The sequence below is a fragment of the Saccostrea cucullata genome, unplaced genomic scaffold (assembly GCF_032062105.1).
Source record: "Saccostrea cucullata isolate Sc308-1 unplaced genomic scaffold, CSIRO_AGI_Scuc_v1 ctg555, whole genome shotgun sequence".
Classification (NCBI taxonomy): domain Eukaryota; kingdom Metazoa; phylum Mollusca; class Bivalvia; order Ostreida; family Ostreidae; genus Saccostrea; species Saccostrea cuccullata.
The window spans coordinates 596,621-613,251 of record NW_026936559.1 but is presented as its reverse complement, the minus strand read 5'-3'; the positions used below and the strand labels follow the sequence as shown (position 1 = coordinate 613,251).

The window sequence follows — 16,631 nt, the reverse complement described above, 5'->3', positions numbered from 1 at the left end:
CTTGCAATCCAGATGGAGATTTGTGTGTTATTGATCAACATGGTAAAACGCATGTTGTACAATCTGTGACTGTGAAAGAAAGCCCCAGCAGTCCAAGCTTTGTGGAAACTTCACATCCACTACAATGTTTTGAAGCTTTAAAAAGTGAAGAATATTTGGAACCTACCACTCACCATTATTACACGCAATGTCAAGTGGATAACGATCTTTACAAAATTGAGAAAAAAGAAGACGAAGGTTGCGCAGTAGGGAAAGAAAACCATCATGTCAATGAAAAGGATTGTGCAAATCTAGTTGGTCCTCGTGACGAAAATGTTGATCATTACACAATCTTGATCGAGAATTCCACAGAAAATCGTGAAATCTTTTTACCACAAGAAACAAATCATAGATCTTCAAACCTGTGCAATGTTAGCGATGATTATAGTGAGGAGGAACCACCATACTATGTTTTACGCACAACTCAGACAAATCAACCCGTATATACCAATACATGTAAATGCGAGCAGCGACCAGGAAATTATTCAAACATAATCCCTGAAAAAAAGCTTCTTCCAAAAGTAGAAGATTGATTAAAGGTTTGAATTAATTGCTTTTTTATTCATAGAAGCTAATGTGTTTTTTTTTTACTTTTCATAATTCGTTTTAGCCACTGGAGCAACTTTCAACAAAATAACCGTGGATTTTTCTATTTATGTGGATGCAAACAGTGCATACTTCTTTCTCGTGTCAATGATGCACGTATAGGGCACGTAGAAACAGCATTGGTTGTTCAGGACCAAAATACTCACGGGGAAAATTGGTATTTTGCAATGATCACTACATGTTTAATTACGTCATCATTCATATTATGAATAGACACTGTCTTCCCTTCTAATCCTTAGACTCTACACCTTAAAAAAAGAGAAAAAACTATTCACAAAATAATTATTGTAATATTTTTGAAATAAGAGAAAAGCAAATACTATTTTGTTGTAAATAATATATTTTGATTTCTTGTATTTTGAAAAATAAAAACATTCATTATGACTGCATAAATTATATTCCTAAACATATGGGTAAAATGTTCATGCTCAGATTCATGATTTGTCTTATTCAAAAGGGAAATGTAATATAGGATTCAATTAGCATCCGGCATTTAGTAGATCCCGATTTAAGTCACTACTTTCGCATAAATATATTTCAAGAGAGGTTTTTATGTACTAGTATTTTATTCTTATCCTGCAACTTACACATGCATTGGCTATATTAATTATGCAAATTTATATATGTTGAGATGTTCCTAAATCGTGTTGAATAAAAAAGGGTAACACATTGAGGTCTACACTCATAACAATGCTATGCTTGGTATGTAAAGGAAATATACACGACAGAAACAAATTAATGAAATAAGATCGGAGTATTTAATAAATATAATGTAATAAATATTACAGGAAGTAACGTCGAGGAACATTTTTGATGCGGCTTGATAAAAAAGGATGACACGGCTTTCCGGCATAACTCGGAAAACGGCTAGATAAGGAAAATTATATTTCAAGGAGGCATGTTAAAATTTTACACAAAGTAACTTCCTCATACTAAAACACCATAGAAAAGTGATATCCTTTAACATCTACGTTTTCAGTTTCAGAGTAAATCACATACATAGCTAGGGCTGTTACCACTGGGCTCTTATACAGACTCGATATACAGTGTGATTAAAGTTTTCAGGGTTTTTTGTTATTTTTAGCACAAGATTGTTTAAAAGAATTCATAGTAGAAATAAAGTAATGTCGCCAATTTGAACATGTTGAAAGTTCAGCAGGGATATTTTAAAGAAACTTTTGACACGTTAGAGATGATCGTTTGAGGGTCTTCATTTTCAAATATACTCAACAAAAACAGAAACGCATTTTTTTTTTACTCAAGAGAGAAATTTTGAAAAAGTATATGGAACAACTATCTTTTTTATCATTGGATACCTGTGACCTATTTAAAGGACAACATGAGCTTTTAAAACCGAAGTGTTGAATTATTTCCCTAATTGATTAATTATGTTTATGAAAAATAGTGTTTTACATTATTTCTAGTAAATCGAAGGTCTATTTTTATTGATATTCTGGATTTAGAGAAAAATAAACAGTACTACTCAACCCATATTTAAGATTTTATTGAAATGTTGATGCTGTATTGCCAAACTTTTACAAAGATGAACGCAACCGGGCTAGTGATGATGATAACAGGAGCTACGCAATAGGACGTTGCCACTGCATTTGGTATATATCAATCAGCTTTGCAGTGGTTAAACTTACGTCTCCAACAAGTTAGATACACACTTGATAGACAACAAAACTGGCAGTCCGCGGGTTACAACACCCAGACAGGACTGTAAGACCCCCCTTCAGCACCTGCGCTATACAAACAGATGCTACAATTACTGGATGAAGAAATCAGTATAAAAGTGCACGAATTGTTCGCAAGAGTCTGAGAGGAACTGGCATTCGTGCACGATGTCCGTACTTTGGAAATCCACTAGCGCTGAGACGTTTCCAAAGACATATGGATTGGTTAAGACGGTATCCCCCTAGAATGTAGAGGCGACGACAATTATGGCATCAACTTAACTTTACAACCTTAAAATAGAAATACAGTATAATTTGTCCAAACCGGCTACCACCGGTTCCATAAAATTTGGCCGGTTTAGACAGAATCCGGAGTGCAGGAAAAATGCAGGAAAATATTAATTTTGAAAATTTTGTTGTTTATTTACAAGTGCATCATATTTACATAATATAAAATATAATTATATGATGAAATCAATCAATATTTTGGGGTCTGGAAACTATAAAATAGTCTCATACGACTTACTTTATTTTCTTGTTTGTTCACGAAGTTTGAAAGTCGGGTGAAATGTTAGCTATTTCTAATAAATCAAAATCTACAGGCACGCATAATATAGGCCTACTATAAATCAAGCGGACCAGGTTTAGCTTGTCAAAGAGCTCATTCTATGTAAAAACAGTAATGCACAATTATTTACGAAGTACTAATTATTGGATTGAACTTTTAATTTTTATGTAAAAAATTACGTCTTCCACAACAGTGCTACGGCGCCATTTTGAAATGCGTTCGATTTTCAATCCCGATTTATATTTTGATTGCGTTCGTCTCATGGCACCGGTAATGTAAACACAGATAATCACATCCACCACGAAAGGTGTTAATTGCTTTGAAGTAACTCAGGTGTGGCCGGATTAGAGGAAATAATTACCGTTAATTATGAGCAGTTGGGACCGGTATGGCCGTTCGGAATACAGAATAGACAGTATCCGGAGTACACAGAATTTTTTCTAATGAATTTGTTAAAGAAGTGCATGGGACTAAAATTTATAGACGGAATGGACAAAAATCCGGAGTACTCAGAGTCCGAATTAGACAAATTTTACTGTATATGTAAAAATCCTTAAAAATGCTACCTATGCTACATTTTCATTTCAATGCTTTGTTAATTCATTGATGTTGAAGCTCAGGAACCATAAATATATAATGCCTTTTAATTTACATATTTATATAAAAACTGGAACTTGAAAAAAAAATTGAAAGCCAATTGGAATCATCGAATTAAACTTAGTGCTTAAATCAATATTTGAACAAAATCAGAATTTTTAATTTTATCTTATCTATTTTTTTTTTCATTTTCTTCCTGTTCAGGCTTAATGCCAATGCCAAAAAAAAAAAAAAAAAGAACGAGATAAAAAAAAACATTTTGCGTCAATATACGTGCATTTCAAAAAAGCTAAATTAATACGTGCTTTGGTGAGAAAGTCATCGTTTTAATTAAAATCTGAATACATTTCAGCATAAAGATTTTGAGGAACAGCGGATATCTGAAAGTCTTAAACGTACCCCATTTCGAAGAACAATCCAAATGAATTTAACTCCGATTTTAGAAAAAATTGCCTATATTAGATTTGAAAGGAAAATTCTGAAGGATTGTTTTATATATGGAATTTTTTTTAAAAGGTGCTTCGAGCCAGAATTACAATAAAAAACATTGTGATTCTCAAATCCTTTGGAAAGTAATATAATGTTAATGAGATTTTTTTTACTACTAAATATTTTTAGCTGACCGACGTTCGACAATTCAGCACGTATCCTATTAATATATAGATTCAGCATGAAAGCAAATGCTTTACAAAAGAGAGAATACTATATTCGTAAAAGAAAATAAAATGTTTTAAAAAACATTCAATTACGAATTATTCCGACTATTTGATCCATACTTATGGCGTGTTGGTGTGACCAGTTCACAGGGGATGCTTATTCCTCGAAGGCACCAGATTCTACGTCTCAGATTTCCGGGGTTAGGGTTTTATACCCTGTTTGGAGATTTTTATTGTATTTTAACCATTTACATCAGTTTAAAGTGATAATAGATGAATTGAAAAGTTCACAAAAATATCAGTTTTGTAGATCTAGAATTTATTTATAACTCCCGATTAGAAACGACACTTGGCTGTTGAATTAGAGCAATCGCCGTCAGTATGTTGATTACACTTGGGTAGGCATGTTTTGATCATACGTGTGGTGTGTGGCAACGCACTTTGAAAAAATTACGCTCTCTGAAATTTTTTTTCAAAGTGCGTTAAAATTGGAAAAAAATCAACGCACTTTGAAATTTTTTTCAAAGTGCGCTAAATTTGGCAACACTCAACGCACTTTGAAAAAATATTTCAAAGTGCGTTAAGAGTGTACATAAACATTTTTTTACCTTGGGACATATAACGCACTTTGAAAAAAAATATGTATAAAACAAAAAAAAACTCTATACTTAGGTTTTAGTAATTGAGAGAATCAACTTTTATTAATTATATCTTTCGAAAAAACATTTTAATTTACATGTATATATTCATTTAACCCCAATGGGAACAAGTAGAAGGCGAGTAGAAGGTCTCTCAGCCCAACTCTTTTTTATACATTGTACATAGTCGTCGGTAGCAAATTGAAAGTGGACACCCCCCCCTTCAAAAACAAGCCCCGATTTTCAATGCCTATTTATCTTTACAAAACATTTGAGTTCCTAAGATCCCCCTCCTTTCCCGGTGCCGATGCTAATGTTACACCCAAATTTATGTATTTGCATAACTGGTACATGTATGACGTTGAAAACTTTCAATAAATTTTAGTTAACATATAAAATGCATACAAACTGTAAAACTTAAGTAAAACATTTAAAAAATTTAAGAGAGATAGAATTTTCAAAGTATGGAAAAATCAAAATCGCTCACTTTCACATCCTGAAGTGACCTCATCTCCAAAGAGTTATCCAGGTTCAATTATTTATCATACCCAAGATTTGCAAGAATATTGACAAATTCAAGTCATACATATTTTTTCAAAGTGTGATAATATGGTCGATGTTAACGCACTTTGAAAAGAAATCTTATTTTTTTAAAGTGCGTTCATTTGGTCCCAAATTTAAAGCACTTTGAAAATTTTTTTCAAAGTGCGTAATTTTTCAAAGTGCGTTGTAACAGTGGTGTCAAACAGTAAAATTTCACTCTAGTATTAGCTAATCCATCAAACATTTATCTTTTTACATCTGTGGTAAATGTAACAGAGGAAAATATTCTAAGTAGGTTAGAGGAAGAAGGCTATTGACGATGGGGTCAAAAACTATAATCATAAACCTAGTCACACTTCTATAAGGATTGAGCATGTCACACAGCGTTCTCAATATACAAAAATACCTTTGTATCCGGTGTTTATGAGCAGAATTAGGTATGTTATTATTTACCTTTCAGAATGAATCAGTAATGATGGCGAGCATGGTCGACTTGCCTAAGATATGATTGGCATACGTATCAGCTATTTAGCTATTTTCAACAATTAAGGAAGACAAATTTCCTTGTTAAAATATTAAACTGTGTGATGTATGCATTAAAGATTTGAAGCTTTAAAGGACGTTTGGGAAAATTAAAGATTGGTTTCTAAAATTCTAAGAACGGCACTGCTTATGAAAGAGATCATGGGGTATAAAAAAAAACATGTATTATATCATGTATAAAAAAAACACTCTAGATAATATACACTGCACATATAAAACGTATTGACTATTCACTTTTATGTGTTACCATGTTTATCATGTTAAACATTTGAGGAAGTTGATTATATGTATGTACTTCATAAAGAAACAAAGTTCAAAAATATTTTATGATTGATGTTTAATATGAATTTGTCTTTCTAGAAACTGATACATGACAGAGTCCAAATTCTGTTGTAAAAGTATAAATTTCAAAAGGAGCAAAAGTGCTTTCTTCCATGCTGTAGGATTTCTTGAATAGATTGAAAAAGCTTATGGGAATAATGATTGCTGTATCATTAATGTGTAAGTTTTTTCATAATATATTTCTTATTGATGATTAACATTACCATTTTTAGAAAAAAAAACTCAAAGTATGGTAAAAAGCAAAAACTAACGTTTAATTTGATAACCATTGGGAATAAATAAAGTATCGGTTGTTTCAAAACTTAATTTTATATTAATAAAACGTCAGTATGCAATTTGACAAGCAAATCAGTTTTGCTTTCTTTATTAGTTTCACATAGAAACGAATTACATGCTCAGAATGAAAACTAGTGATACTTGTGATCCTTATTCTGACTTCTTTTATTTATTTTTTCAGTTTTCATCTCATCTTCTCTGACAATTGCGTCAAATTGCGATCATCCGCTTGATTTTCATCGTAATGGTCCGAAGAAGATAGTGTAAGTTTTGAATTTTCTACGTATAAAAAAGATTAAGTATAAGGTTAAATGTTTATTTGTATTCGTTTTAAAACATTTATTTGGGTCATACATTTTTACAAGACCCTTTTTAAAGACTGAAAAACTTTTTATTATATGCAGATGCATGATTGAACAGAAGTAGGAAAATAAATGTCCATTACAAGCTGCATTGACTTGTAAAATTAAAACAAAATAATAGTCAGAAGACTTAAGATTTCTGTCTGGGGAGCGGGATATTTCAAATTTGACAAAAGATATTATATATACTTGATTGTATTAATTTATCTTAATTTAATCTTATTCTACAGAAGTTTTGAAAATATAATCGAAAAAGTAAAAGAGGCACTTCAAAATACAAATTTGACAGGTGAGAGCTAATACAACATTCATCATGAAATCAACCAACGCGTAAAAAACATTGTTTTTGGTTTAACACATTATATCAATCGCATAAATTGTTCGGGAATAAACGTAATGTTGGAAAGGATTTGATTATTACCCCTTACAGTCAAATTACTCAAAATATTGTTCTAAAATATTAATTATCTGGTCATTTTAAAAAGACATTTTGCTTCCTTTTCTTCTTTGATAGAAGCTGAAAATCCGTTGATCAGTAATTTCTTCTCAAATGGTGAAACCTCTGTGGAATTCAAAGTTGCAAGGAAAGGACCACTGAAAATATGTGCTGTTTCACTGAATAATAGAAAATGCTTTGAAATTAGATGTGACTGTAAGGATGTCCCAAGACAGCAAGGAAATAGTAGTCATCTACATTCATCTAACGTTAGCCTACTCTGCAAAGCCACAACACAAAATGATTCACTTCAAGATCGCTCATGTCAGAAACATAATACAGTGAATACTACGTCTAAAAATGAAACATCGAATCTTCATCAATTAGACGTGACATCTTCAAACGCTGTAAAAACTTTTAATGATCAAAAGACGGGTTCCAATTCTACTACATCCAATTTAATGCAAATTGGGAACGGTAAATATAAATCAGTTGGAAGGGAAGTTTTGAATGAATACAAATTTATTTCTTGTATTATTTATTTATTTTTTTATAGATAAAGACGTTTCTCCGTGGTTTACAACAGCAGTCTTTGTTGGGGGATTTGTGTCTGGACTGATAATATCTATGACTTTCTCATATATATGCCATAAAAGGTAAACCAATTGTGGTTTATGCTGTACTGTGTCCATGTTTTATGTAGGTAATTCTGTATTCTGTATTTATTTTATGATTTTAGAAGAAGGACTGGGGTAGAGAAAGAAAAGCCTGAATACACCACGGAACAGGATAGGCCTTTAATCAGAACACAACTACAAGTGGCAGACACATCAGTGTACTCAGAAATCTCAGAACAAAAACGAAATAATAAGGTAAATATTTAATTTGAGATCGATCATATTTTACGGAATGAGAGATAAAAATCAAGATATATCATTTGATAGCAGAATTTTAAGCAAGGAGTTAAATTTGGCATTATTAGCGAGGATGCTGAAATCACTAAAATTAAATATCGCTAAAAATTTTGTGTTTTATTTGTAATACTTTCTTTAGTCAACATTTTTTAATTGCTTACATATTCATCTCTCTAAAAATAAATATCATTTTTTTTAGGAAAATCATTAAATTTTGGTCTCGCTAAAATTTCCACTTATACAGTAGTACTTTGTATGAGTCTTTTAAAGATTGTTTACGAAATTTTGTTAACGTTAAGGTGTTTGAAAGTTCTCTGAAAAACTTATCACACTTTAATTTATGCATACATTTATATACAAAACGTAAAGATTAGGTATGATAATTTAGGTTAACATTCTGCTAAGCAATCCCCCATTATTTTTAATTAATCTTAAATTATGCTTTGTCTTTTTGGCAAAATAAGTCCTTTTAAAAGTAAAAATATAAACTTTAACTATATCATTAAAAAAATTGAAAGCATTGAATAAACTGATTACGCTTCTTGGGTTTCTTAAGGTTTTCAATCCCAAATAGGAACAAATTCAATGAGATTGAATACATAACAGATATGTAGGCATTTATTTAGACATGCTTTCCACATATTACTATTAGTATGTATAGTGGGATGTGTCCTAATTTATGACCTTGAATTTTAGTAAGAGTTTTCTCCCCTTTTTTTAATTAATGAAAAAAAATCATTTTAAAAAATTTAGCTGGTAAAAAAATTGTTTTTAATTGTCATTCTATTTTTAATGTCTCAATGCATCTTTCCACCACAGGATTTATTGATATTCAAGTTATTTGAATTTTTGCTTTGAAAAAAAAACCGCTTTTCCCCATAGACTTCAATGCAATCTTTGTTAATTAACTACTGCTTAATTAATGAAATTTTAAAAACTTTCTCGCGGTCAGTTCTTTTCCACTATAAAATACTTATCAGAGTATTATGTACTTGACAGACATTTAAGGGTAGGGAATTTGGTCCCATTAGGGATGGAAATCCTTAAAAGCACGACCAACATTTTCTTAATTCTTAAATCCTTCGCAGCATTGTTTAGGCTTGAAAAAGGAGGCGGGGCCTAATTTTTACGGGAAATGTTTACTGTGACATCACACAAAATTTTTTATTAATTATAATAACTGAAAAGCAAAAATCTGCTATTTTAAACTTTATAAGCATAATTAACAACATCAGATCTTATCAATGCATTATAAATAGTTGTTGCTAGTTATAAATCCCAGACAAGAGTTTATAAACAAATCACTGATCGCAGCAAACTTGTTCACATGACCTCATTTTGGTAAACATGACTCAATCTATTTGCTGTGAGAGGTAGATCAAGTATATTTTTACAGAGAAAAACGCATTTTATTATTAAACAGAATATTATTTACATATTTTAGAAAGGCTGTTAATTATTACTAATGTATAACCTTTATTTGGTGGGATTATTCAATACTTGATATCGCGATTACTAAACTTAGCGGAACTCTTTCGCGATGGAGGTAGGAAACGTCTGTTGGGTGGGGGCAAATGTGCTATTTAATATAATGCAAGATCGATCATTTTAGCATTTACAAGGACAGATAAGTAAAAAATTCTGGTGGAATACTTTGCTAAACAATCGCTGAACCAGCCTAATAAATTTTTCAGAGGAGCCAATCCTAAATTGTTACATTTTTAACGATATTTTTAATTAAGCGGACTCTTCTAGTTAAATTTTCATTGAAAATCGTCACATCTTAAAGCAGATAAAATATTCTAAACTTTTCTTATATGACAATGTACTATTTGGAGTTCAATATCTGGCAAAACATTGTGATTTCGGCATTAAATTGTTGGAATCAGTTGATTGTCACTACTGTAAACAATGTCATGTGCCCCAGAAATTTAGACCTTTCTCGACTCCCCCGCAAAAGAGCGGTAGTAAGTTAGATAACTGCGAGGTACTTATTGATAGTCGCGATATTACTTATTAACAGCAAGATTGTGTATGTAAATAATTTTACCATATGTACGGGTTCGGTATGTTTAAAACAGTTTAACATCGAGGTGGTATATTAAATCACATTATCGCAAGGGCATAGATGTTAGCCATTTTTGAAATATAAATAAAGGATGTTTTTCTAAAGTGAAAAGTGCTGCTTTTTTCTTTAAATACTTGGTAAAGGTCAAATGAATTTCGACATAAGCCCAATAACTTGAAATTTTAACTTATAAAAGGAAAATTCTATTTAAGGCAGCAACAGTTTCTAGATAGTTAATTTATACAGAAACAAATGTTTACTTTTACTTAAATTTTTAATTTCACCAAAGGTATGCCCTTGCGGTATTAAAATTTGTTTTCGACCTCCATTCAGTACATTCTATGCGTTTATCACGTGACTGCCCATTGATTGGGCCAAACTTAATTCACTACGTACAGAGTTGGGCAATATACTATGTTATTTTAATAAGTATTTAAAGTATCTAATAATAAACGATTTTACGCAAAAAAATCAGTTTTAAATATATCCCGTTTTTTGTCCCCCGCTTGAAAAGTGGGGGATATTAATTTGGGTTTGTCCGTCCGTCCGTCCGTCCGTCCGTCCGTCCGTCCGTCTTTCTGTCTGTCTGTCACGCTTTCGTTTCCACACGATATCTCGAGAACCCTTTGAGCTTTTGCAATGAAATTTAGCATAGCAACTCTCTGTGGACTAAAGAAGACCCCTATTGATTTTGAGGTCAAAAGGTCAAAGGTCAAGGTCATAAATAAGCAAATTCTGTCTGTTAAAACACTTTCGTTTCCACACGATATCTCTAGAACCATTTGAGCTATTGCAATGAAATTTTATACAACAACTTCCTGTGGCCTAATGAAGACCCCTATTGATTTTGAGGTCAAAAGGTCAAAGTTCAAGGTCGTAAATTTATACATTCTGTCTGTGTGAAATACTATTATTTCCGGGCGATATTTCAAGAAGCTTTTGAGCTTATGCAATGTAATTTTATATCAAAACTCCCTAGGACGTCTCTCGCCCCTCTCAAAGTGCCCCGCCCCGTTTGTTTTATTAGTATTTATAGTATTACATGTCGCTATTTTTAGCGCAGGGGCATGAGGAGAGTTATTGCGTATAAAACAGGTTCTCTGCGGACTTTATGTTCTTATTACATCTATTAGAACTGTTTAATAAAGGCTAAATAAATCAAACACCATGGATTGTGTAAAATTTTGAGAATACTGAACATGAAAACATGAATATATACATGTATGTGACTTCACTTCTGCATATACTTCACACCAATTAAAGCGATTCCGTGGGCTAGTGGTTATGTCTCTCGCTTCTAGTGTGAGAGGTCCCGGGATCGAATCTCGGTCGCACCTTTCTTTTTTTTTTTTAAATACTTTTTTTTAACTAAATGATAGTATTCAGCATGTGAAATGAAAAATTTATGAGGTTATAAAATCATCATTACAGTGTGATAAAAATTCCATATAAAGAAATCTTCTATACACATAATGAAGAATAAGCAATCAAATCTTTATATGCATATTGACATACATGTATTTTATTTGCTTCAGTATACATGTATACATTTAATAATTCTACAAATTCAGTCAGGGGGAGCCGACTTTTTCCCTAAGCGGGGGACACGAATTCTCTGAATTAGCTTGTTCACATCTATATTCCATTGTTTTCTTCACAGTAAGCCTTAACAGTGCTGCTTTGGTCTGTCTTGGGAACGAACTTCATTGAGGGTTCCTCGGGGATGCCATTCCGCATTGTATTTGTAATATGTGACAGTGAAGTGAATTGCTTCGTTTTGTTTATTTTACATTATAAGTTCATATTTTAATATTATTTTCTGAAACAACTAAAGGGAATAATTTTAAATAAACAGGAAATAAAAACTATATATATACTTTGAAAATATATAGATCTAAAATGTTTATGCTGCATGCTAAATACTTCCCTATGAATTTACCAAACATCCTCCAAAATTGAACTTAATTAACAAATGGTATTTAAAGGTCAAGTATAAAAGTTTTTTGAACATTCATAACTATTCATTGTTGTCAGCCTCTGGAGCAATATGAATGACATTCTGAGCTCTATTTAATTTCTTGTCACCAATTTCCATCATTAATTGTCGTTTAAAACTTACCTGTGTGACAAGTGGATCATTTATTGTAAATCGCTTATCTCCCTTGTTGCGTGACGTCATCAGAGACAGCGTGAAATAGGAAGTGCATGCTACATTGCCGTGTTTGGAACATTATTGTATGCGAGAAGTTGCCATGTGGGCTTTTAACTGTACCAATAAATCGGAACAAGACATGAGTATATATTTAAATTCTTACGCACCTGAATGAGGGAAATATGGACATTCAATTTAAAAAGACATGGTTTTGAGCCCAATAAACACGAAACACTATAAATATAAGCGACATTTTACATAGACCAGTTAAGGCTACATTTTAATCAATTGTAAAATTATCTCACGAATTTCTTAGTTTTATTTCAAATTTAAATTGCATTTTTCAATTTGTCAGTTTAGGTATTTATAGCTGCAATACTGTTTTTAGGGAAAGTTTTTTTTTTATTCTTGTTACAGTACTCAACAAGATCACCAATACCTGACGATTGGTTCATGTACTTTGCCCCTTCACCCCTACTGAAAATAAAACTAAGCAAAATATACATGAATTCCTTGTCTGTCATACCAATACTTTGACATTTTATATTTTCCGCTTTTGTCAAGTTTTAGAGATTGGCCCTTTGCAGAAGAGCATGCACTCGGTACATACATGACTGAACATTACGCGGCGCCAAGTCAAAAGTTTATGTATTTCGGCGTAAACCTCTAACATGCTAGAGTTAAAAAAATACTAGCAATTTTCATATACTCTGAAGGAACAATCTTTAAAACTTGACTGACAAAAAACGGAAGGTGTGGTATTATAGACAAGGAATTGATTATCTGCCAAGTTCTCGTGTCTACAAAAAATCTCAGTTGGGATGGGGTGTGTCCTGGAAATCCCCCCTCTAAATCCGCGCATGATATCTGTCTCAGAAAATACTTAGGCTACTCAAGAATGCGTTCATTTACTTCCCGTTGTCCCTTTTCTAGAAAATTTTTATATTAAAATTGTTTCCATTACATATTTATTCAAACAATAAAACCTCAGTGTTCATGCACGCAAGTGATTTGTTTTCCTCCAGCACTTATTTTCTCTTGTGCTGGCGTATTGACATAGTTACCACAAGAGCATACGAAATCAGAATGTATACTTAAAATAGTTTTGTTTTCTTTTTTCTAAACTAAATTAGGGTAAAATAATTCATATTAAAATATTTTTAGAATGAAAGCGCTATGTGACAAAGATTTTCAGACCTGTTTGAAGCAATTAATATCCGTTGAGGGGGCAACAAAGAAATGTAACTTCGGGAGGGAGGGGGGGGGGCAAATAAAAATTACTTGTTACGCATAAATTAAAAAGGTTCCAGACAAATGTTTAGTTACCACAGGTGCTTAGGGACGGGGAAAATCCATACCCTCTAATACTAAAACAGAACGTTCTGTTTTAGTATCAGAGAGTAAAAATTTATAAAAGGCTTAAACGAGCCTTCTTTCTCCTTAAATTTAGGATTTTTCGGTTGTATTACTTTATGAATATATCATAGAAAAATATTATTTTAAAATAGAAAAAAAACCACTGGGGTACGGAACAACCGAAGGCGGGGGTTCCAAGCACCTGTGATAGCTCTACATGTACATCTTCGGATTCCCACGGATGATCCGACGATGACGTAATTTCTGTTGTTCCGTTCATTGTTTATTATAGTATACTTAACATAAAAAAAAGCTGTGTGCGCGATTCAAACGGCTATGCAATGTAAAAAAAAAAAAAGAATTCTATACTTTTTCACAATGTAAAAGTCCTGGTCCTATATGATGAATAAGAAACAACACATAAAATCAATTTTCCGCAGTTAAATATTTATTTGCGGAAATATTGAGCACACTCAGTAAAAGGCATTAAATACAAATTACATGTATGTACATTCGTTAGCTTCTGCGATGATCCCTTGTCAGTTGTGTTATTTTAATTTCCACTTTCACCCTTACCGGCTTCGGACGAAACAGAATCGGTCAAAGAAGAATAATCAATTTGCACTATCTTGACTCAAATATACAAAGCCTATTCTTAACAGACAGATCTACGCATAACTCGGATATATCAACATTTCTGTTCCCCAAAATTTGCCATAATTTTAGATAATCAAGAGCACTTTTTACTAGTTTATGTAACTAGATTTTGTCGAGTGTCTCTAATGACGTCACAAAAAGGGGAAGTAACTCTATTGATGAACGTTATTTTTAGCGATATTTGAACAGGTAAATAAAGAAAACAACGAGGTTTAAAATTAAACGAATATTGTAATTCCTTCTTTTTAACCATTGTTTACAACATACAGCGGCGGATCATAATATTATAAACAAAATGGCGTCGTCGCGTTATTAGCAACATACGGATCCGGTATATAAAAAAACGATTTCTGCATTATAAACAGATTTGTATAAATGAAACTTACCTAATATTTTGTGGCATACCCCTTTGATCTTATAATCTTGACCATTCGTTGTGGAAGTGATCTGTAAAGGTTCCGTATATAATGAATTGGGATGGTGGTCCATATTCTTCGAATTTCTTGTTCTAGATCCGCTGCGTTGGTAATTCTGTTTGCACATTTTCTAAGCTGATTTTTTAACAAAAGCCAACAGTTTTCAATTATGTTAGCATCCGGAGATTGGGCAGGCCACAGCATTCCTCGAATATTATTTTCAGTTTTGTAATTTAGCACAATCCTTGCGCGATGCACTGGCGCATTGTCGTCTTGAAAAATAAAGTCATTCTGTGGAAAATGCTGGGCTACAACTGGCCACAGTTCATTATCAATTATTTCCCTGTACTTTTCAGCATTGATATTGCCATTGACAACTGTCAGAGTACCTGGTCCATTCCAGCAGATACACCCCCAAATCATTAGACTAATATAACCTTTGCGCCACGACCGGGGCTAATGCATTGCGGCATCCACTCCTCTCCGGGTCTCCGCCACACATATACACGATTATTTTCTCCAATAATCACCTTACTTTCATCAGAAAAAATAACACGATTCCAGTCACCATCAACTTTCCAATGCCTTTTCCCCCTAGCCCACTCGACTCGTTTCTTTATGTTTACATCTCGGATTCGTATGTTTTTTCTTACAACTCGTCTGTGGTATTTATTTCGGAAAAAACATCTTTTTACAGTTACTTCTGAAACAGTATTCCCCCGAAACTGGTTGAATCTGGCAGTGATATCTTTCAGAGGTTCGACACGATGTGTTTTTACTAACCTCAAAATTGACCGTACCTGTACACTAAGTTTTTTCTTTCTTCCCGTTCTAGGCTTATTCTCCACCGAACCCCGTTCCTGATATCGCCTTATCACAGCACAAACTGTACATCGGTTTAATCCTAGGCACTTTGCAATTTCTGTGAAAACTATTTACTATCCTTTGTTTTAACCTTGGTGATAAATCTTTCGCCTTTCCCATTCTCTGTTTACATACAGAATGACGTAATTTATTGCATCACAATCATGATACGTCTTATCTTATTGTAACATAATACGTCATTTAACCAGTCATGTGCCCTTTTTATTTAAACATGCAAACTGAGAGGAGTTACAGATAGATAAGAGTGAACGTTTCTTTTTAACTGCAATTGGAACGCCATTTTGTTTATAATATTATAATCCGCCGCTGTATATAATATACAAGTATATCTATTTCCTTGATATTTGACCTTTAATTTGCCAATAAGGCACATTAAAGATCATGACCTCATATTTTTCCTGACATTGGCTGGGGGGTGGGTGGGTTATACATTTTTTGTTTGAATATGTGGGAATCATAATGAGAAGTACAACTATATCTTTACTCTGTTTTAGCCCCTAAACAACGGAAATCCCCTATACAGTTCTCCGGTATACGTTGGAGAATACGTTGAACCAGTGACCATGAATGGAAATGCAAGACTTTTTTGTTGATTTCAATATGTTTTTCAATATGTAGACTAATGCACGTACAAAAGATTTATAATATATAAGTGCACATGACCTACTTGAACGAAATGCACATTGGTCATAAAAATTTTACGAACAGTAGCTTTTAAATATATGATTTTTTCTCCAAATAAAAAGATCTATAGAAGATTATTTTTAAAGACTCTTCTTACCCCTATCCATTTATGTTTTTGCTATTCGTAGTATACTTGAATAAATGAAAATCATTAAATATCAATGGTGATGTTCTTTTTGTTATACTTTTTCACAAAAAAAATGTTAAATTGCTTTTG

General features: G+C 32.6%; 1 protein-coding gene across 1 annotated transcript; it reads left to right on the top strand.

Annotated features, from left to right (window-relative positions):
- Positions 1–5,654: 5,654 nt before the first annotated feature.
- Positions 5,655–16,323, top strand: LOC134245836 (uncharacterized). Its single transcript, XM_062728091.1, has 8 exons — positions 5,655–5,760; positions 6,227–6,367; positions 6,666–6,747; positions 7,077–7,135; positions 7,361–7,759; positions 7,839–7,938; positions 8,022–8,154; positions 16,225–16,323. The coding sequence occupies exons 2-8, from the start codon at positions 6,337–6,339 to the stop codon at positions 16,321–16,323; spliced, it is 903 nt and encodes a 300-aa protein (XP_062584075.1). The 5' UTR covers positions 5,655–5,760; positions 6,227–6,336.
- The last annotated feature ends 308 nt before the right edge of the window (positions 16,324–16,631 follow it).

Excerpts from the sequence above, each read along its gene's own strand:
- LOC134245836 (XM_062728091.1), top strand. The coding sequence starts at position 6,337 with ATGGGAATAATGATTGCTGTATCATTAATGT. Across the intron at positions 6,368-6,665 it reads GATTGCTGTATCATTAATGT|TTTTCATCTCATCTTCTCTG; the intron begins GTAAGTTTTTTC and ends TTATTTTTTCAG. Across the intron at positions 6,748-7,076 it reads AATGGTCCGAAGAAGATAGT|AAGTTTTGAAAATATAATCG; the intron begins GTAAGTTTTGAA and ends CTTATTCTACAG.